Consider the following 23,021-nt stretch of genomic DNA (forward strand, 5'->3'; position numbering starts at 1 on the left):
ACTGAAACACCTGTTGAACACTTGTCTAAAAAAAGTGTGGCTGCAAAACACACCTTATTTCAACGTCATAATCTGTCGTTTTTTTTTTAGATAAGTATTCAACAGACGTTTTAAAGTTTTGATACGAGACGGTCACCGTCTTACCACAAAAACTTTTTAACGTCAGTTTAAGCCTTGTCTAAAAAAATGTCAAATTATCACGTTGACATATGGTCCATTTTGCAGCCAAATTTTTTTTAGACAAGTGTAAAACAGGGTTTTAAGTTTTTGTAGTAAGGCCATCAGTGTTTATTTCTATCTTAATGAGAAGAAAAATGAATTTCAATAAAACAAGAATTAAAAATATTAATGCAAAAGTGTATTTCCTTATAAACAGAGAGCGAAGCTACACAGCCTGTTTTATAATCTTAAATCTAACAATTATTAGTTTTATAAAATTTAAGCATAGCCAACATATATTCAGTTTTATAAGGCAACAATATGAATATTAATCTATTTCTTTTCGTAAACTTATTTTATATATTCTTGCTTCTATTATTAAAATCTTTGACAATACTTTGTACCTTATACATTGCAAGAAAAAAAATTGTATATACTTTTCAATCTAATAAAGTTAAAAATAACAGACCTTTTCTTATTGTAATGTTGCTTAGTTAATTAGGATTCATCTGAAAATATTTTATGATTTTGAAGACTGATATGAATATATTTTGACAATTTGGTAATCACTTTTACCCTTGGGTTTAACAAGGTAATCATTATTACCCTAGCCTACTTGTCATTAGAACTTTCTAGAAATACATAAAACTTTATTTGTTTAACTGTTCATTGCTTTAAAAAGTAACAATAGACATTTTAGCTCTAAAATGTGAGTACATTACTACATAAAATAACTAACATGGCATATAGCTTGAATTTATAAAAAAATAAGCAATGGCGTTAACGTGAAAAAGTTAATTTCTACTATTCATTTCTACCATTTCCATCATTAGAATTCATCCAAAATATACTCTTCATCACACAAGAAACTTTTAATGACAAATAACGAACGTTACCCTCCGTTTAACCTACCTTACCCTAGTCAGAACTCTTACCCTACGTCAGAACTTTGACCCCACTATATCAGAACGTAAGTGGGGGCTGCCTGGACCCCACAGTTGTTGTCCTTGGTGGACATTAGTACGTAGCCGTCGTTACCCCACATGTTAGACCAGGAGTTCTTGACCAGCCAGTACTTCTGACCTTTGAGGATTCCGTAACCTACTGCCAAGACTGCGTGGTCCAGCTCTTCGACTTTGTTGTGGCTGTGGAAGAGATTTGGATTAATTTGAGGTTTATTTTATGAAAGGAGGTCATAAATGGAGCGTACATACAAATGTTGTAAATAAAAAAATAGATAAAGTAAATTACTTGATAAAAAGAATAAAGAAATAAGTAAATTACTCGATAAAATAAATAGATACTTGATAAAAATAAGAGCAATACTATGTAGATAACAGTAAAGGACTATGTAAAATATATCTAAAAAGAAATTTCAATCTTACGACTGACTATAATTTCAAGATCTTTCACAGCTTTTAGGGGTAATCTGAGGTAATAAAGTGACAGTCGTTCTTTGGCAGAAATTGCCACTGATAAGACTTGTATAGTTATCGGCACGAATCTTGAGCTCTGACCTCCACCAGCGCAGAAGTAATTTATTGCGTCACTTTTGTGGTATGAAGTGAGGCGCGGGGTCGAGCTAAAGCGGTGATTGTCCCGCAGCGCATCGCGTCATAGCCGGCACTCGGGATTGGTTCTTTGGTAATAAATCACTTCTGCGCAGATGTAGGTCAGAGCTCAAGAATCGTGCCGATAACTATACCCCATTCCAATACACTTATAAAAAAGCTAGGCAAACATTACAAGGATAAAAGATTTACCAGCTAGGTTCATAATAAACGCCATTGGAGTAGAAACTGAAACTCTTGTGGGCAGCGTCAATGGCTACTGATATCGGGCCATGCTTGAAAATCGCCAACTGTATCATAAAGAAATATACAAATTAATTTCAAGATACTATAGATTAGTGGGTCCCGGATGTCATATAAACAACTTTGGCAGTCGTTACGGGTAGTCAGAAGCCAGTAAGTCTGACAACCAGTCTTACTAATGGGTATTGGGTTGCCCGGATAAGTGGGTTGAGGAGGTCAGATAGGCAGTCGCTCATAGTAAAACACTGGTACTCAGCTGAATCTTAGACTGGAAGCCAACTCCAACATAGTTGGGAAAAGGTTAGGCAGCAGATGATATGAGTTTAAAATAAATATTGTTATTTAAATGGAATTGTTGTTTAATTATGCTGTGCAATATAACTCACCCTGAGCGCTTTCTCATCGTTAGCAGTAACATTCACCCATCCCTTGATCTTAGTAGCAATCGTCACGTTGTCCAAGTGACAATATCCATCCTGTAACAAAGAAAAAAAAATATTTAACATAAAGACATACTCCTCTTTTTTGAGAAGGCGGTTGAAAGTAACAAATTATAAAACCACTGAAAACGTGTTATTTTTTTATTTCTTTAAGTTTCACAACAAAATAGGTTGGAAATGTTTGAAGCTGCTAAGTTCAATGCGAAATCAACTTCCAAAACAAGTGTCTACAATTCTACACTAAAATATTAAAAAAAAACCAAACCTACTTTGTACCCCCTAAAGGCTCCGAAACTACTAAACAAATTTGAAAAAACTGTTTCACTGTTAGAAAGCTACACTATCCTGTGTGACATAGGCAATATTTTATGCGGGTACGGAAAGTAGCTCCCATGGGACGCGAGTGAAACCGCGGGGAAAGCATCTAGTAAAAAGTAAATTGACTTATTACCTGTCCCAAGTAACCGCCATACGCTTCCTCAGTGGGCAGACCATGTTTCATGATCCACTGGTACGCTCTGAAGTCCTCACCGCCGTCACAGCCGTTGTTACCGAAACTGTAGACGAATTAAACATTTTATTTATTTAGTAAATCACTAGGAATGTAATAAATAAAAAATTAAGGTAAGGTACTTTATTTTGAAATTTTTCAGGTTCCAAGGTCGTATTATACGATTTTCTCTTGTTATTAATTGATCAAATGATGAGATGGTGAGTGTAAGGGTCCCAACCGACTGGTGATGGTATCACCACCCAGACAGTACCAACTAGGTTATTAAGGGGCTGAATACCGAAATTGGCTTATCTCAAACAATTTTTTGGCCAAATCTATACAGTTTTTGACGAATAAAATATTATGTATATTAATCTTGAACCTATTTCATCAACCGGCTTCTCTCCCTTTCTCTATAGTAAGTGTTTACGTACGCGAGAGAAAGAGTGTATTGGATGCATTCAGCCTCTTAAATGCCTTGCTCAGATATGCGTAGCCGAAATAACTATCAAACACGCTCCTGGTTAACCCTCAAGCCGAGAGCGGAATGGTCAACTCTCATTATGCCTATCATCACCATCACATCATTACCACATCACCATTATCACCATCATATCATCATCATCACTTACCCCCAGGAGCAGTCGACGAGAGCCTGCTGGCTCAGACTCTCCAGCTTGCCGCCGTTGCTGAGGAACAGGGCACCTTCCACTGCACCTGTAGTGCCGAATGACCAACAAGAACCGCATACCGACTGGTCTGTTACAAGAATAAGGAAATCTCATTAATTCATGGTCTTCGAAAATGACTTTTGATGATTGGTTGCTATGACTGACTGCGCAAATATACCATCTGCCGCAGCCTGGCTAATGCGCGGGGGGGCTTACCGTATATACAAGGTGTTGATTTGCATTTGTGCCATATTTCAGGAGGAGGACATAAAATACGCAAATAATCGATTGGAATTACGGTAGACGGGAAATAGCTAATATGCACGGCTTTTTTTGTCATTGTAATGTCGTAGTATTTCAGAAGTAATCCAATTTTATGAATGAAAGGATGATGGGCAATTTTGTATGAACCCTGGCCTGATAACCAATAAAGTTCTAATGTATATTAGATTATTGCTTATACCCTACAGTTACTGAAATAAAACAGTTCATGTCAAGAATCTACCGGAAATAAGTACAGTCGGGCACAAAAGATTTATACTTTTTGCACCGTTTTTTTTATGTTAAAATAAAATCCATAGTAGGAAAAATCATTGTATGATGTATTTTCGTCAACTCATCACTTATTTAAATAAGCCTAGGGTAGACTATCAATTAAAATCGGTCTTAACTAGGCATAATTGTTTTAATAGCAAAACAAAACATAAAAACTTTTACTTCTACCACCGTATATTATTTCCATTATTGGAGATAACATATCCTCGTTCTGCGGCACCAGGATAGTCGGCCCTGGGTTGTCGAATTATTACAAAAGTAGCGACCCACCCCAGCTTCGCACGGGAAAACAGTATTTACTCACTATTTAACGAATGTTATTACACATACAAACCTTCCTCTTCAATCACTCTATCTTTGAATAGAATAATATATTAAAAAACTGCATCAAAATCTGTTGCGTAGTTTGGAAGAGTTAAGCTTTCATAGGGACGTAGGGATAAAAGGACTGAAAAAGCGACTCTGTCTTATACTATGTAGTGATGCACAAATAGTAACCAAACGGGTGGTCAAGTCCGGTTTAATCAGTAGAATAAAGTTATTTAAGTTGTTTGCCAGATTTCACAGAGTTCTCATCATATGGCACATCAGGCTTGTTAGCCAGGACAGTCGACAGTCATTGATGATGATAGATTGATGCCAGCACATCTCTAATTCCACAGGATTATATTTCAAAGCAAGATATATTATCCTGGCCATTAGATGATGTCTGTGCAAGTACTCACGACAAGTATTTGCATTAAATGGGCTCTGAACTTGACTGAACTGATTTGAAAAATCTTTCAGTGGTGGAAAAGCTACGTTATTTGTAATAAAAAGATAGGTTTTCCTTATATACCATCCCTGCCAATGTAGTTTAATTCACTAGGCAGTCGTAGGCTTACAGGACTGATATCTTTTTTCCCCAGTGGTTAACAATGTTCCACCCATAACAAAAATTGAATTTTAGGGTATAAGCTATCATTTCATGTGCAAATGGATATTATTGGCTATGCCGGTTAAAGTCACTGGAACAGCGGAATAGTTACACCAACTGTTTTCTTTTTTTATATGGACACATGCACCTTCTGTGACACGTCCTGACTGATATTGACAATAATATAAAGCACTTAACAGCCCTCCCATACAAAATGAAGTGGTTCAAGGCCATGGGCTGTCCTATGCTATCAAGTGTCATATCTTCGTTCTCCGGTGGTTAACAAGGTTGTGCCCATAACAAAAAATGAAGCTTAGGGTATAAGCTATCATTTGATATGCGAATGGTTTTTATTGGATATAAGGGTTAGACTCGCTGGAACGGTGGAATACGTAAACCATACGTTGTAAGTACTACCTGCTAAATAATCTTTTTTTTTTTCAATAAACTCGGAAAATATGGGCACAGACACCTTGTGTGATATGTTCTGACTAATATGGACAATAATATAATGCACTTAAACATCGCTCCCATACAGAATGAAGTGGTTCAAGTTCTTAGGCTGTCCTATGCTATCAAGTGTCATATCTTCGTTCTCCGGTGGTGTACAAGGTTGTGCCCATAACAAAAAATGAAGCTTAGGGTATAAGCTATCATTTGATATGCAATTGATTTTCATTGGTTATGTCGGTTAGACTTACCAGAACGGCGAAATACGTACACCATAAGTTGTAAATACTACCTGCTAAATAATCTTTTTTTTTTCAATAAACTTGGAAAATATGGGCACAGACACCTTCTGTGACTCGTTCTGACAATGATTGACAATAATAATGCACTTAAACATCCCTTCCATACGCACTGAAGTGGTTCAAAGCCATGGGCTGTCCTATGCTATCAAGTGTCATATCTTCGTTCTCCGGTGGTTTACAAGGTTGTGCCCATAACAAAAAATGAAGCTTAGGGTCTAAGCTATCATTTGATATGCAAATGGTTTTTATTGGATATACCGGCCAATTTTACCCATCATCCTTTATGAATGATCGTTGCGTATGCTTGGTGTTTGCGTTTGTGTGAGGGCGCAGCACGGTTTTAAGGCCAGTAAATACGGCTAGATGACATTACCGGAATTCCGAAAAAAAATATCATATAAACACTAATATTCAAAATGTGAGTGTGTGTATTTCTTACTGCTTTATGTGCAGACAGCTGAAAATAGCTCGTAAATTAGAACAACATTACGATTTATTCGAGATCGGGAAGTGTAATTTTTACCTTTAACAGGTGTAACAGCTCCGAAGAGTCTCCAATCATGTTCAGTGGGCAGCTTATCTGTCTCCTCTTCGATCAGAGACCGGCTGTACGGGAATGGCAGACCTAGAAAATAAGGTTTTATTTAAACAACGGATCATAAATAAGGTAACTAACTAGAGTAACTAGATAGATATAAAAATATATACCTATAAACATACAGTCCAATCGACAAAATTTCTTATCGGGAAGTCAGTTAAGTGACAAAGTTTACTTCAAGAATACAGTGATACGGGCAAAAAGTCATCAGTTTATCCAATTTAGATGTAATTGACACAGGGGTAGACTACCATGGAGATAAAGATAAATTATTTTTTATTGGAAATGACAGCTATTGAGAAATATAAACATAGTAGTTATAATAACATATTACCTTCATTAGGTCCGGAGTATCTGCGACCCCTCAAGGCAGCCAATTCTGTGTCGGTGCGGTCAGCCAAGTGGTTCACTGCCATGGTAAACGAACGACGGGCACGGTTGTGTGAGTGAATGAACCTGTGACAAAATTAACATGATTTACCCTATAGGTAACAATTAACGTGTGTTACCTATAGCTACAGAAAATGTATATTAAATGTGGAAGTCGAACTTTTAAAAAAATACAAACATTTGAATTGAGAACCTTCTTCTTTTTGGGAAGGAGGTTGGAAGTAGGCGCTGTTTTTATTAAAAATGGTAATGCATAAATAATATGCAAAGAAGGTGAAAATAGTTGACATGTATTTTTACCCCACAAACAAATATAAAGGATACAAAACGTTTGAATTTCGTGTTACCATTAGATACAAATGTTATAATTACGCAACTACTTAACTATACATGTTAAATATTCATTTAAATTCATAAAAAAAAAACGAAAACATGGTCCCTGCAGGTATTTTACAAAAACATAACTCTTGAGCTCAAGCATTTAATAAAACTTACCTGAGGTTCTGTCTAAAGAGGTTTAATCTCTTCTCGTGTTCCACCTCGCTGGCATACTGCTTGCTGTGCTTCCTCTTGAATCTGAAATAGAATATACATACATAGTTTTAAGGTCACATTAGCTAATCTTTACATGCATTTACTATATATACTTTCAGTATTCAGGCCCATGTACATCGACAGCATAATCGTCCGTTTTTATTTAAACAACGGTTTACTATGAATATTCACGTTCAAGTTTCAAAGTAAACAGTTGTGCTACAGTTGCTATTACTATGATTGTTCCATTTTTGGACGATTCACGAAGTATGCGAGGTTTCATACAATGTCATAATAATATAAAGAATTCTAAAATTCTTTGGCTGTTGGGGAGATGGGACAGTCCCATACTGGCATTATATCCATAGGGCATTGGATACGCTTATATACTACTGTGGCGTAAAGTTTCTAAGTTATGTGTTGTATGGACTAACCAACTGGACTAAATAAAACTTTTTTATATATATTTTATTATTATTTATTTTATGTTCTAACCTGTCAAACTCATGGTGTACATGATCCTCGTTGGCTGGGTGCACGAACTCCATCATAGGGTTGAAGGTCGCGTAGTGACGGCTGCCCGGACCCGGGAACGATGAACACTTCATTGCTGGAATAAAAGATAATAATATGTATAATTAGTAATTTTAGTATCAGCTCCAAATAATATATAAGCGTGTCATAAAGAAATAATGAAGACCTCGTGGCTAAGTCAAAGCAGCGCGGATAGATTAATCATAAGGTTAAGCAATGCTTGGCGCGGTCGGTCCGTGAATGGGTGACCAACTTGTCATAACGAGTTCTTCTGGGTTTCAGAAAGCTGCTGGATGTTATTTGATCAACTTTGGCAGTCGTTACGGGTATCCAGAAACCAGAAATTCTTACAATGCGTGTTTTCTGTTATGGTAACGGGTTGACGACGTCAGATAGGCAGTCGCTCCATGTAAAACACTGGTACTCAGCTGGCACATGATGATTAGAAAGTAATATTCACACCATGTATCTTATTTCAAGCTTAGTAATAAATTCGGTACTTACAAGAATCGATGTTAAAGATAGCGGGATCAATATCTTCAACGTCGTAGTCTACGTAGTCGATGTAGTAATGATCGTAGTGGGAACCAAGCAGAGAGTTGAAGCCTTTCATTTCGTACCTGTATATTACAAAAATAAATTGTATTTAATTAACTAACTAAAAAAGATACTTACTAAAACATAAGCTGCTAATTGAAAGGAAACAAATAATCACTTTTTAACCAACTGCGAGAAGAGTTTGTGGGCTCATTTTGTTGACGTGCCAATCTCAGGAACTTTTAGATTTATTTGAAAAATAGTTTCTGTTTCAGATAGCTCATTTATCGAGGAAGTTTTTTTAGCCCCATTCTTTTTTTTTATTTTTGTTATGTTGTTTATTCTCTAATGCAATTCAATTCTCATTTAATTAGAATTGAATTACAATAATTGTATAGTTTTGTTTCAGTTACTTTTAATTTTATTTTATTGACTTCAATAAGTATTAAAGTTTTTTACAGCCGACCACGCTATTTTCTGTGAGCATTGTGCACACTTGTAACTGACTTATTTACACAGGACTAACAATTGTGAACTTTATATGCGTAAGAAATTGTTAATAAGTTCTTGGTGTGCTTTGTAAATAAATAAATAAATAAATCCCCACGGCATGCGGCATGCGACATCATCACCTTCCTCCCTTCTACATTTCTGTCCTTATACCAATTAAGTAACATAAAGATAACTGTACTCTTAATAAATAGATTTTCTCACCTGACAGGAATGGGCACGGAGTCCCCCCTGTATTTGAGAGACTTCCTGTATTTCACCCACATGGTGTATTTGTTCAGTTTCTGGCCTATCGTCTGGGTGAACTGCCATTTAGCTGTTTCAGAGTCTTGCATTGTTTCTGTACCTGAAACAACAAATAATATCAATAGGTAAGTTGTAAGGATTATGATTAGGTAATAAAAGTGCTTATTTGAATATGTGTGTAGTGCAAAAACGAGATTCCTCTAAAAATTGCATTCCGAAACTATGTGTGGGTAGGTATGCGTCGGCGACTCCACTGCTAGCAGGTGTTCGCACATGAAGTTTGGTAAGAGAATAGACTATGCACTGTTTAGTTGTGTGCATCACAGACAGTAAGACATTTTTCTAGCCGCGTTTAGAATTTGTCTCATAAATTGTCCCTCACAGAGGCACAGACTCAGACCTGTTTTCATATAGCGAAGAAATGAGCGTTAATCACGGCCACACTTGTTCAAGGTGGATTGGTGATTTTGAATTTTCACTAAAAGTAAAGGTTTCACAATACAGGTTATGTATACACATAAATACAGGTTTCCTCAAAGATGTTTTCCTGCATCTTTACTCAATCATACTGATACTGAAATTACCTATACGTCAAAGTTAGAACTTGGAGACACGTGTCTTGGTTCAGAACATCTTCCTTCTAGAAGCTTCTAAGCAACTTACCAATAAACTTGAAGTCAGTCATATCAGGCAGCACTGTCTGTATGCCCACGGTGGAGTCCTGGGTGCCATTCACTTGGAGACACGTGTCTTGGTTCAGAACATCCTCTGTCCTTCTAGAAGCTTCTATGAGACTTACCAATAAACTTGAAGTCAGTCATATCAGGCAGCACTGTCTGTATGCCCACGGTGGAGTCCTGGGTGCCATTCACTTGGAGACACGTGTCTTGGTTCAGAACATCCTCTGTCCTTCTAGAAGCTTCTATGAGACTTACCAATAAACTTGAAGTCAGTCATATCAGGCAGCACTGTCTGTATGCCCACGGTGGAGTCCTGGGTGCCATTCACTTGGAGACATTCATCCTCTGTCCTTGCTTCTATGAGACTTACACTTGAAGTGTCATATCAGGCAGCACTTCTGTAGCCCAACATTCACTTGCAGACACTGTCTTGGTTAGAACATCTTCCTTCTAGAACCTTCTATGGAACTTACCAATAAACTTGAAGTCAGTCATATCAGGCAGCACTGTCTGTATGCCCACGGCGGAGTCCTGGGTGCCATTCACTTGGAGACACGTGTCTTGGTTCAGAACATCTTCCTTCTAGAACCTTCTATGGAACTTACCAATAAACTTGAAGTCAGTCATATCAGGCAGCACTGTCTGTATGCCCACGGCGGAGTCCTGGGTGCCATTCACTTGCAGACACGTGTCTTGGTTCAGAACATCTTCCTTCTAGAACCTTCTATGGAACTTACCAATAAACTTGAAGTCAGTCATATCAGGCAGCACTGTCTGTATGCCCACGGTGGAGTCCTGGGTGCCATTCACTTGCAGACACGTGTCTTGGTTCAGAACATCTTCCTTCTAGAAGCTTCTAAGCAACTTACCAATAAACTTGAAGTCAGTCATATCAGGCAGCACTGTCTGTATGGCCACGGTGGAGTCCTGGGTGCCATTCACTTGCAGACACGTGTCTTGGTTCAGAACATCTTCCTTCTAGAAGCTTCTAAGCAACTTACCAATAAACTTGAAGTCAGTCATATCAGGCAGCACCGTCTGTATGGCCACGGTGGAGTCCTGGGTGCCATTCACTTGGAGACACGTGTCTTGGTTCAGAACATCTTCCTTCTAGAAGCTTCTATGCAACTTACCAATAAACTTGAAGTCAGTCATATCAGGCAGCACTGTCTGTATGGCCACGGTGGAGTCCTGGGTGCCATTCACTTGGAGACACGTGTCTTGGTTCAGAACATCTTTCTTCTAGAAGCTTCTGTGGAACTTACCAATAAACTTGAAGTCAGTCATATCAGGCAGCACTGTCTGTATGCCCACGGTGGAGTCCTGGGTGCCATTCACTTGGAGACACGTGTCTTGGTTCAGAACATCCTCTGTTGTTACCGGGGCGATCTGACGGAGATAGAGAAAATGCATTTATTTCTTTAAACTTCATGTACAAAAATGTAAATATTAATTCAGCTTCATGCACAAAATAATGGTACATTGGCGGATTTAATGCCACAAGGCTTATTCTACCAGTCAATCATAGGGTTAAAGGGAAAAAATCACTGCATGTGTTTTCAACCAGAGGTTAAAGAATCGAGTAGCAAAAAAAAGCAGAGTATAATATTTATTTGCATAAAACATAAGTGGCACCAGATTTTACAGTGTTTAATAGTTCAAGCTAATAGCTATGTTCTGCCTTATTATTATTCAAGAAATGCTATGGCTGAAACTGACATATTGTGATGCCTTTTTTGAAATTTTCAGATATTTTGTTTTTCTACTAGCAAAATGCCATTGGCAGTAATGAAAGGCAGGGGTTTTTGATCTGCAAGTCCTTGAATAAAAGAAGGACAGTTTCAAAAAGATTCGATATTTTAAGACTTGGAAATTCTATAGAAACTTACCTTAATAGAAGTACCATAAGGCTTGTAGGCTGAGGGCGCAAATTGGAAAGTCTTGACCATAGCGCCATAGTAGTCAATGCGGGACTTACTAGCCTTGCTGTCATACCTGTAACAAATACCATTCTGTCATTAGAAATAGCTGAACAACGAACACTTCTGAAAAATAAAAATGTAACAAGTTTCATAGGTTTTTATATTTAGCTACCCAGTAATTTAGTTTAGCTACCCAGTAATTCCTGAGATTATCTCATTCAGACCACAAAACAAAAAAATTTTCAGGATTTCGATTTTACAGATAATATCAGAATCGATATTATAAAAATATTAATTTATTTGGTCGTTGTAATAAATCGACTGTCGCCTATCCTAAGTAAGAAAATATAATTGATGTAAAATAATATTAAGTAACAACATGTTTAAATGTTTGTAAAGGCGATAGCCTAAGTAACAGAATCAATCATATTTTGTGTGCAAATAGAATAAGATCATTTGTAATCACTATTTTTAAGTTATGTAACTAATAAAGACTTTTAAAAATCAATCAAATCAATTTATTTGGTGACAAAACGAATGTCATTAATTACGTCTTTCCAAAGATTATCACCCAGTATACATTTGAGACAAAGACATAGAAGATTTGTTTACACGTATTGAACTTTATCTACTAGAGGTCGTCCGGTCATGAGCCATATCTAGCGCAAATATGTACGTGTGTATGTTGCTGTTTTATCTTGTGTTTGTATGTATGTGTAGTGAATGATTTATTTACGCCTTGACCAAGTTGCTCTTTCTGTTCATCTAGGCCTCATCATCTTTTCCCAACTATGTTGGGGTCGGCTTCCAGTCTAACCGGATTCGACTGGGTACCAGTGCTTTACAAGAAGCGTCTGCCTGTCTGAACTCCTCAACCTGGGAAACCCGATGACCCTTGGTTAAACTGGCGTCAAACTTACTGGCTTCTGACTACCTGTAACGACTGCCAAGGATGTGCAATGACAGCCGGGACCTACAGTTTAACGTGCCATCCGAAACACAGTCAATGGTGTCTAAGATATACTTACAGCCAGTTTCTTCATCAAAAGTTAAAGCCAAAGTAAAAGGCAAAGTAATGTCTAAATTAAAGTAACGGTTAAATTCAATTTTTCTATGAATTTTGCTGTCACTTTAGCCTTGAAAAAATGAATTTGACCGTTACTTTAACTTTAGACATTACTTTGACTTTAACTTTTGATGAAAAAACTGGCCGTTAGAAAGAACATACAAACTTAGAAAAGTTGCATTGGTACTTGCCTAATCTGGAATCGAAACCACGCCCTCATACTCGAGGGGTTGGCTCTTTACCCACTAAGCCACCACGACACCCTGTTCATCTAGTCCTCGTGGGATTATTTTTGCTCTTTTTTTCTTTCATATTGAGGGAAAAAATTGAGGATTTTTTAAAAGATCGTCTTTTATAAGACAGAATTTAACATCTACATATGTAGATAAATATTATTTAAGTAAAACATACTGTCGATTTTTTGTTGTAGAAGACACAGTCTTTATTTCTGTAACAATTTAATGGTCGATAAGCATTTGTTTTTTCTTCTAACCATGCGCAAAAAACAAAAAAAATGGATGACACGATTATGTGTCAGTCAACAGTTCATCACAATAGGTTAACAAATTGTATAGCCAAAGTTTAGCGTTAGATTACGTGTAAATATGTACGTACTCGTATAAAAACCTCCAGCCTAGATTCTAACTAAGTATATTCGGTAAAATTGCCGAATCATTAGATCATTATTACCTACTATTTTTTAGCACGCGAAGCTCATAGCGTGTTCTCCGCAATACCTAAGTGTCTGTTGTGTATTTGAACATCAGGCAAAATTATAATTTGGTACAAAGATAGTCTAGAGCCTAATGGGTCGATTACACCTAACGAGTACAGCGGAGCGGCCTAGTGAGTGCAGAATCAATCGCACTTATGCAACAGGTGAGTACTAAAATCAGCTCAATCGCAAGTGTAAGTAAACCAAAGTCTAACTAAGATTTGTCAAGCTAATATAAACGCTATATAAAAGGGAATAAGTCTATAATAAATCCTAGCCTTGCACTATTCACCGAGATGCTCTCGATAATTGCAAATTGTTCCACGTTATTTATATTTTGAACTTTAAATAAATGAGTGCAAGATCAATAATCCTTGGCGAAGGAGCTATCAGATTTGCAAGACCTTGATTGTGGATGTATGATGATTCATAATTATCATACGTGTATAAATCAGCATAGGCAGTAGGTTTGAGCTACGGTTCAATTTAAAACCATTTAACTATACATGCTGATTATAGATTACTGGTTATTGGTCAACTGATTAGATTGAAAGTTAGCGTAATAAAGTGAGTAGGGTGAAATAAGAAAATGTATTCACTTTCAACTCAAATCCCTGAAGACTCTATGTCAGATTTTTATCTCTAATGGCAAAACAATGAATAGGTCGATTATTGAAACCCGCAGTCAATCAACTAAATTAATTTATGAAAATTTATACAACTAGAAAGCCACATTATTCGTGTCTTAGGCTATATTATATTTTCTTAGGAAAAGTAAATATAGTATACACAGTATACTAGGCCGCGGGTATAACCGCGTGAAATACCTATCATTATATGCAAATTCTACTACAATCACATAGCAACAAATATGTACTGACACGAATTTCCTGAAATTAACTTTGCTTACAAACAAGAACAATGTTGATGACATCGACAGTTATTTGTTTTGATTCACAAGTAGGTAGGTACATACCTCTGGGTCATTGTGCTAATTAAAGGCTTTTTATGAATTCTGAATTGATTTAAGTTATACAGATAATTTAATTATTTTATTGAATAGGTAGACAAGTTTTATATGTCGGAGACTGTCAATAGTACGGACACTAAACGTCACGCAAGCGCGCCCTCTGGTGGCGTTTCCGGTGAAACAACATTTTGGCGCGCTTGGCAGAGTAGTGGTGGTCGGCGTGGCGTCCGCGGAGCTCAGTCTTGGTCGAGGCGTCGTGCTGCGCACATCTCGATACTGCCTTTCGTTACGTGTAGTGTACCTAGTGTTATTGCCTAGTGTTGTAGTACTGTTGTAGATCCATATTGTAAAGTGTGTAAAGTGTCTTTTGAAATTAAAGTGTAAAGGTTCTTCTAACCTAACAGACAGACATGTGTTGCTGGGGAGTTTGTTCCGCCACTTCTTCTCCCCAAGCCAAAACACATAGGAAGTGGCGAAGGGCGGGCGTTTTGGGGGCTGTCTTTTGTTCTGACTAATTTGAATAAACGTTTGACTTTTGAGTGTGAGTGTTTGAGTTTCTTTGAGTTATCTCTTTGCTTCATTACCCTAACTGATGTCGGACGATAGTGCCATCCTTGATGTTCGCCTCCGACATCAGAAGTGGGATGCAATCCGAATGCCCACGTGTGTTAAGGATTGCCATGCCATTGTTCAAAAAGTGAAAAAGTGATGTGCTCGTTCGGAGTGATGTGTGGCGGCCGATGGTGGATTAGTTTCGGAAGAATTCGCCACGTGAAGACAAACTTTCTGGATTTCTGAGTGCACGATAGGCACAGGCTGAATACCAACCTACTGGGAGAAGAAAATAAGGGAACATCAGAATTTTGATATGGAGGTTATAGTAACCACGGTTATGGTTTCAACAATGACGGTGATTATTGTGCAATCTGGCGACAAAATTACTGCGGAGCATCCCAGCTGCCAGGAGCCTGACGTGTCATCGTAAGGTCGGAGTGTTGGTGCTCGTGCATCTACGTGGCTTCACGTCCGCGAAAGCCTTGCTGTACTGCGCGCCATAGCGATGTGCGCATCGTCATGCGCGTTGAGGTGTTGAGTGGAAACCCGATAACATCTAAGGTGAACCGAGCCTGGAGAACAGGACGAGGTCCACTAGTCAAGCGGCGCGCGAGGTGCGCTGCAGTTGCTGTTTGGAGCGTCATCCTCCCCCGGATTCGTCGTGGAGGCCGTATGAGTTACGGCAGGCCAGGACATCGCATGTCATCGCACAAGGTGAAAGCATTCTATTGCATTGAAAATGTTTAGATTGATCAGACAAACTTGACAATGACTAGCCTGTGTGGCAGCTAGGAGCCTGTGTGGCAGCTAGGAGCCTGTGTGGCAGCTAGGAGCCTGTGTGGCAGCTAGGAGCCTGTGTGGCAGTTAGGAGCCTGTGTGGCAGTTAGGAGCCTGTGTGGCAGTTAGGAGCCTGTGTGGCAGTTAGGAGCCTGTGTGGCAGTTGGTAGCCTGTGTGCTACATAGTGGTCAGGAGTGGCCGAGGTTGTACTGTGCATACTGTACTGTGTTTGTGTTGTTGCAGATTAACCCACGAGGACGTGGGTCTACGCAGGATGGCCGTGTCGGAGACTGTCAATAGTACGGACACTAAACGTCACGCAAGCGCGCCCTCTGGTGGCGTTTCCGGTGAAACAACATTTTGGCGCGCTTGGCAGAGTAGTGGTGGTCGGCGTGGCGTCCGCGGAGCTCAGTCTTGGTCGAGGCGTCGTGCTGCGCACATCTCGATACTGCCTTTCGTTACGTGTAGTGTACCTAGTGTTATTGCCTAGTGTTGTAGTACTGTTGTAGATCCATATTGTAAAGTGTGTAAAGTGTCTTTTGAAATTAAAGTGTAAAGGTTCTTCTAACCTAACAGACAGACATGTGTTGCTGGGGAGTTTGTTCCGCCACTTCTTCTCCCCAAGCCAAAACACATAGGAAGTGGCGAAGGGCGGGCGTTTTGGGGGCTGTCTTTTGTTCTGACTAATTTGAATAAACGTTTGACTTTTGAGTGTGAGTGTTTGAGTTTCTTTGAGTTATCTCTTTGCTTCATTACCCTAACTGATGTCGGACGATAGTGCCATCCTTGATGTTCGCCTCCGACATATACATATGTTGATTTTAAATTATAGGTAGGTACGCGGTATACTAGGGGACTACTGGGCCGATTTGAAAATTTATTTCATTGCTAAATAGCCCATTTATCGAAGAAGACTATATGCTACTTTTTATTTGGGTGCGTGAAATAGTTCTAACTGAACGCGTGTGAAACCGCCGATGGAAGTTTGTGCTACATATTTATTTGGTGAACATAGATAGTGCAAAAAAAATCTTAAATTCTTTAATTGATATTATTTAATTAATCTACACTAATTATAAGCTGGAGGCAGAAGGTAGAATCAATTCAATTGGAAAACAGCAAAACTATATTCAGTGCAAAAAATAATTAAAATGACCGATAAGAGTAAAATATGCTAATGATTTACAAAATGTCTGTTTATTGTGCAACATTACTCACTCTATTTAAACACAAAGAAATTACCTATTTGAAATACCAAAGCTATGAACAGCCACAAATTCTTACTAATTATTTGCACAGATGTTACTTTAAAGAAATGAGTCATTGATACAATAATTATTATTTCAGGTTGAAAGGTTACACAGGGGTCAAGAACCTCAATTAAAAATATGTAATTATTGTTTATTATTAACTGGCTTTTACCAACGGTTTCACCCACCTTGGGAAACTACTTCACACTCCCTATTAAATAATACACCATCAAACGTAATAGTTTAGCGAGTTTAGACTTAAGATACACACCTATGTAGGTAATTATTAATATTTAAATAAAAAAATAATATCTATGCTAATATAATAAAGAAGAATTTTTTTTTGTTTGTACTCTAAACTACTGATGCGATTTGAAAAATTCTTTCACTGTTGGGAAGCTTCACTATTCCCGAGTAACATAGGCTATGTTTTGTCTTGGTATGGGAATAAGTTTCCCTGGGACGCCGCGGGTACTTAGATAAATATGTTTTGAAATATTATTGTTTTAATTTCCTTGTATGACCTAATATTATTTAAACTTCATAAGGAAACTGATTAAAATATATTATTATTTTGTATTTGTGTATAAAATAAGTTGTTACAACATATAACACCAACGCCAAATTACTTAGAAACTGGAGAAGTTTAGAACCAGACAAAATATTCTTCAATATGCCATGCTTAGATTAAAAATAACAGAAAAACTTACCAAGTATAGAAAGGTTCTTTAAGTTCCGCATAAGGAATGTTCAGCATTCCCTTCACTGTATAAACTGGATTCCATTGGGGAGGAGCATCTAGAAATAAAAACCTTAATAAAACAATTTTGTTGATTTAGATGATAAATTACCAAGGGCTAGCCCGGGTAAATGGATTGAGGAGGTCAGATAGGCAGTCACTCCTTGTAAAACACTGGTACTCAGCTGTACCGGTTAGACTGGAAACTGAGTATTTATAGAAATTAGTACGAAATTACGTTCTTTTTGCTAGTCAGAATGATTGAAAACAATATTGTTAATATATTTTCTCTCCAAAAAAAATGAGGGTATGTCGAAAAAAATATTTGAGTACGATTGTAAATGGTTTTATTTTTAATTGATTTATTTATAGCAGATAAACTGTACAGTTAATAAATCAGTTCATATCACTATCGTAAATATAGATTTGTTTTGTCAATGTTGAGTAAATAAATATCAACTTTTAGATAAGAGAAAAAAAACTATATTGAATGCTGCTATTTTATATGGAAAGTATTTTATTTAGATCATCTTTCAACTATATTTAACTAAAGAAAATCTATTCTTGTACTGAAAGATTGACAGAATTCATTATTGCATATAAAAAATTGTGGGTAGTCTACATGCAGTAGCAAAAAATGTAAGTAATTTCCAGTAATGAGTTACCTACATTGATCTTGACCACATTCAAATATAGAATAGCTAATCACAGTTTCCTGTTAAAATAACCGTTAATTAGACACAAATATCGCTGTAAATAGCAAGAATATTTAAAATTAAAGTTATTTACATACCTTTATCAATATATCCGACGGCCGAGCCGAGGAAAACACACAATATTGGGAGCACTAACATCGTTGTTGACCGCTCAGGACCGGAGCCCTGCACAGAATGACAAGCCTATAAGAAATTCGTTCGTTGCACGTATTCTAAAAAAAATCGCAACGTTAACAATTCTGTAAATGTGAAGTATTTACACGTGTAATAAGGATTTTTTACAGTGATTTTGATAGTTTTATTATTTAAATGATTTATTACTTAGTTACAGAATGTTTTTGAAGAGTTTATTTTCGAGTTTTTTCATAGTTGTTTCTCTTGCCTTACCTTACGAGGATTTGGTCAGTTTGTTGAGGAATGTATAATGTATTTCTTGCCTTACACATAAATCTATGTATATAATTAAATTATGGAAACTAAAGGATGCTTATTTATTGTTGATACAAATTATTTACACAAAACATAAAATATTGACGCTGCTAGACGGACGAACGAACGAAAATTGATTCAAAAAAGTTAAACCAGCGAAAGCTGTAATAAAACGTGACTACCAAATGTTGCGCTATTTTACTACATTTCAATTGATTTATAAGAATCGCATCTCGGAACTATGTTATTTAACAGAATTTTGATAGATTTAAGACAAACAGAAAGGACACGTATTTTGTTTTTATTATTTAACAAATTGAAATCAATTAAACAAAACGTTACTCGATCAATTGAATGACAGTTGTTGTCATCTGTGTTCTGTTTCTGTCATGTCAGTGATAAAATGTCAATGGAACCACAACATCAATCGGATTGTGGTTATTTGTTTTGCGAAAATACAATTATTTACCGTGGATAATTGTAAATAATTAATTTTATATTACACTATATGTGTTAAGATTACAGTTACAACTATTGAAAAACCCGTTGTATTAAACAAGCAAAACAATGGGTGATAACAAACAAGTAAAAATGCACAAGAAACCGATATCCTTCGGCAAAATAAAGTTTAACATCCCCAAAACCAGCGAAGGCGACAATAATGAAGCTAACACGTCCGGCTTTGGCACATTCGGACGTACTCCCATCCAAGAACACAAGGAAATCGAAGAAATAGCCGAGGATTTGGAAAATCAGCATGTACAACAAGTTATGGGTATCAAAAACTTCGGTAAAAAGGCTAAGAACTTCGATCTCGATGAATTAGTAGAACAGGCAAAGGTAAATGCTCAGGAAGCCTATAAAAAGAGGTTGGAGGCTGAAGCCTCTATGGTGAAAGAACCAGAGACAAAGAATGATGACAAAAGTGATGAAGAGGTAATAGGGCCTTTACCACCAGGGTTGGCACAGGATGATGATGATGATGATGACGTGATTGGCCCACCAATACCACCAGAGCTTCTGAATAAAGATGATAAAACTAAGGGTAAGAAAGGTGATAAGGATGGTGAAGACAGCTATGATGAATTAAGTGGGGATGATGATGATGAGAATCTGCCTTTGGAGAAAAGGATACCAAATAGTCATGAGGTGAGAATCTTTTCATTAAAAAATCTCACTCAATATAGTTTCCACAAATGCACTCAACAGGAACTTAAAACTAATTTAAAAGTATATTATAATAAAATATCTTTACCCCAAATGCAATAGTATTCTCCTTCAATAAAATAGGAAATCCTATAATTTCACTCACCAATATCTTCTATCTATAAAATAGCAGAATAACTATCAATTTTCTTATTCTAAATCAAAAACTCTTACTATAAATTAAAATTTACCTTTTGCAAGTAAATAATCCGCTATGTAATATTCTGTAGGTGGAGATGCTACACGGTAACAAAGCTGTGGTAGCGCTCGCAGTTGACCCTTCAGGAGCCCGGCTGGCAACTGGCTCCATAGATTATGATGTATCATTCTGGGATTTTGCTGGTAAGAAGATTTGGTCAAATCTGATTACCATAAGTTTTCACAGGCACTAGTTGTCATAGAGAATTGGACCTGTTGTTTGGTACACATCCATGTTTATATCCTAATGTTCTTTTTACCTATTTGTGTTTGTCTTATTTTTCTTTCTTAACTTCAAAAGCTGTAATGCTTAAAATTAAACTTATTGGCAAAATGTTTAATAAAAATCTGTCCAAACAGTAAAAATATAGAAATTACTCATAACAACATCAGCAGTAAAATGCCAAACTGCAAATCTAAATAAAAATACGCTTTACAATATACATAATACTTATCTCTTTCTTCTTGGTAGGAAATCTGTATTTTAAATACCCATTTCTTTACAACTCGCATAGCATCTTCAGTAACATTTACCTAAGTAGTGTTCACTTATCAATTCACCATTTTTACCCAGGTATGGACTCATCAATGCGTTCATTCCGCACTCTCCAACCCTGTGAGAACCACCCCATCAAGGCCCTACAGTACTCAACAACGGGAGACTCCATCCTGGTGGTCAGTGGGGCAGCTCAAGCTAAAGTGCTGGATAGAGACGGCTTCGAAGTGCTGGAGTGTGTGAAGGGTGACCAGTATATTACGGATATGGCTAAGTGAGTAATAATTGAATTTTTATATGTTCACTAGCTCCAGCGAGTGGTTTTACCTGCTTTTTGGGGAATCTTCTTCCCGTTCTTGGATAAAGAGAAGCCTTTATGTCATTCTGAATTGTAAGCTATGTTACTGAAGTTTCACCGAAATCCATCCAGTAGATCCTGCTTAAAAGAAGAACAAACATCCTTATAACATAATCCTTTATAAACATCTTTAGTGTGAATATTGTGGTGCATGTATCATCACATAAGCTAAAGATCGATTTATTTTACGAAAACTGTTTACAAATTGCTTTATTTTTCCCAGGACCAAAGGCCACACAGCAGCTCTCAACAGCGGTTGCTGGCACCCACACATCCGAGAAGAATTCATGACATGCTCCCAAGACGGAACCCTTCGACTCTGGCTGACAGAGAACCCAAAACAGCACAAAGCTGTCATAAAACCTCGACAGCAAGGAGGTCTGAAGACCAACCCAACTGCTTGCACGTTCTCTAGAGATGGCAACACAGTCGCTTGTGGTTGCTATGACGGTTCCATTCAAATGTGGGACCATAGGAAGAATTTTGTAAACACCACAGCCTGTGTAAGAGACTGCCATCAAAAACAATCAGAAATATCAAGCATATCGTACTCTTATCTTGGCTCCTATTTAGCAAGCAGAGGAAATGATGATACCCTCAAAATATGGGATTTAAGGAACTTTAGGAAACCTCTGCATGTTTTCGGGGACCTATTTTCGAGGTATGAGCAAACGGATTGTGCGTTCAGTCCTGATGATACACTGGTATTCACAGGAGAGTCGTTACAAAGGGGTCAGGATATAGGCAAATTAATATTCTATAACACAAAAACGTTTGAACAAACTACACATATAGATGTCACAAAATCTCATGTCATAAAAGCTATTTGGCACGCGAAATTGAATCAAATATTTGTGGGGTGCGGAAACGGCGTAGTCAAATGCTACTTTGACCAGAAAAAGAGTTTACGTGGAGCTAAACTGTGTATAGTTAAAACACATAGGAAGAAACACACGATGGAAGTCGTGAGCGCCCAACAGATTATCACTCCTCATGCATTACCACTATTTAGACAGGAGAAACTGCGAACAAGTAAAAAGAAGATGGAGAAAGACCGTCTAGACCCTGTCAAGTCCCATAGGCCTGATTTACCCATCACATCAGGCCAGGGAGGTAGAGTAGCTGCCTCAGGAAGTACTCTAAGCTCCTTCGTCATCAGGAACCTAGGGTTAAGTAAGAGGGTTGATGATGAGCAGGATCCAAGGGAAGCTATCCTGAAATATGCTAAAGAAGCAGAAGAAAATCCCTTCTGGGTGGCCCCAGCTTATAAGAAAACTCAGCCGCAGCCTATTTTTCAGAGTGGGGAGGAAGATGGGCCTTCAGATGCTAAGAAACCTAAATCTTCGTAATAAGGAGTAGATGTTTTAGCAGAAATCATGGATGTCAATAGTTAATTGTAAGATCTAGAAGCATATCAATTGCTGTAATTCAGTCTTTATTGAAATAATAAAGGCCTCTAGGCCGAATTCAAGAAGCTACATGGAAAAATCGCATGACACAAACGTTATAACCACCGCATAAATATTTGAACAGGCAATTTGAATTCTACCCACCTGTAATGCCATAATCCAATTTATGCATTTTTAAAGTAATGTAGTTTCCTTCTGACGATGAAGTCCATATGCAAAACTTTAGTAGAAAGCTTAGTAGAAGGGAAAAAAGCCTACTTATGTATAAAGTACATGTTACAATTTTAAATATCCATTTTATTGTTACTTGACCCTGTAAATATTTAAGAAATAAATGATGGATTCTACAATGAATAAAAGTCTTTTTTTCTCAAAAAATTCTTGA

At 37.3% G+C, this 23,021-nt stretch overlaps 2 protein-coding genes across 2 annotated transcripts; one reads left to right on the forward strand and one right to left on the reverse strand.

The window, feature by feature from the left end:
• Positions 1–336: 336 nt before the first annotated feature.
• On the reverse strand, positions 337–19,082 carry Ctsk1 (Cathepsin K1). Its single transcript, XM_064041413.1, has 16 exons — positions 18,928–19,082; positions 18,618–18,705; positions 17,796–17,883; positions 11,719–11,824; positions 11,095–11,218; positions 9,108–9,249; positions 8,361–8,476; positions 7,818–7,932; positions 7,284–7,364; positions 6,733–6,854; positions 6,324–6,425; positions 3,539–3,665; positions 2,865–2,970; positions 2,360–2,449; positions 1,923–2,020; positions 337–1,304 (listed from the first exon to the last, which is right to left on the reverse strand). The coding sequence occupies exons 2-16, from the start codon at positions 18,676–18,678 to the stop codon at positions 1,118–1,120; spliced, it is 1,665 nt and encodes a 554-aa protein (XP_063897483.1). The 5' UTR covers positions 18,679–18,705; positions 18,928–19,082; the 3' UTR covers positions 337–1,117.
• A 278-nt stretch (positions 19,083–19,360) lies between these two features.
• On the forward strand, positions 19,361–22,960 carry LOC110377427 (gastrulation defective protein 1 homolog). Its single transcript, XM_021336322.3, has 4 exons — positions 19,361–20,118; positions 20,406–20,517; positions 20,948–21,143; positions 21,451–22,960. The coding sequence occupies exons 1-4, from the start codon at positions 19,537–19,539 to the stop codon at positions 22,574–22,576; spliced, it is 2,016 nt and encodes a 671-aa protein (XP_021191997.3). The 5' UTR covers positions 19,361–19,536; the 3' UTR covers positions 22,577–22,960.
• Positions 22,961–23,021: the final 61 nt, after the last annotated feature.

The sequence above is a fragment of the Helicoverpa armigera genome, chromosome 25 (genome assembly GCF_030705265.1).
Source record: "Helicoverpa armigera isolate CAAS_96S chromosome 25, ASM3070526v1, whole genome shotgun sequence".
Taxonomy (NCBI): domain Eukaryota; kingdom Metazoa; phylum Arthropoda; class Insecta; order Lepidoptera; family Noctuidae; genus Helicoverpa; species Helicoverpa armigera.

Bases quoted from the DNA above. Each gene is read 5' to 3' on its own strand.
- Ctsk1 (XM_064041413.1), bottom strand. From the start codon at position 18,678: ATGTTAGTGCTCCCAATATTGTGTGTTTTCCTCGGCTCGGCCGTCGGA. The intron at 7,365-7,817 runs GTTAGAACATAA...ATTCTATTTCAG, and splicing joins GTACACCATGAGTTTGACAG to ATTCAAGAGGAAGCACAGCA. The intron at 2,021-2,359 runs GTGAGTTATATT...TTTATGATACAG, and splicing joins ACGATGAGAAAGCGCTCAGG to TTGGCGATTTTCAAGCATGG.
- LOC110377427 (XM_021336322.3), top strand. From the start codon at position 19,537: ATGGGTGATAACAAACAAGTAAAAATGCACAAGAAACCGATATCCTTC. The intron at 20,518-20,947 runs GTAAGAAGATTT...ATTTTTACCCAG, and splicing joins ATCATTCTGGGATTTTGCTG to GTATGGACTCATCAATGCGT. The intron at 21,144-21,450 runs GTGAGTAATAAT...TATTTTTCCCAG, and splicing joins TATATTACGGATATGGCTAA to GACCAAAGGCCACACAGCAG.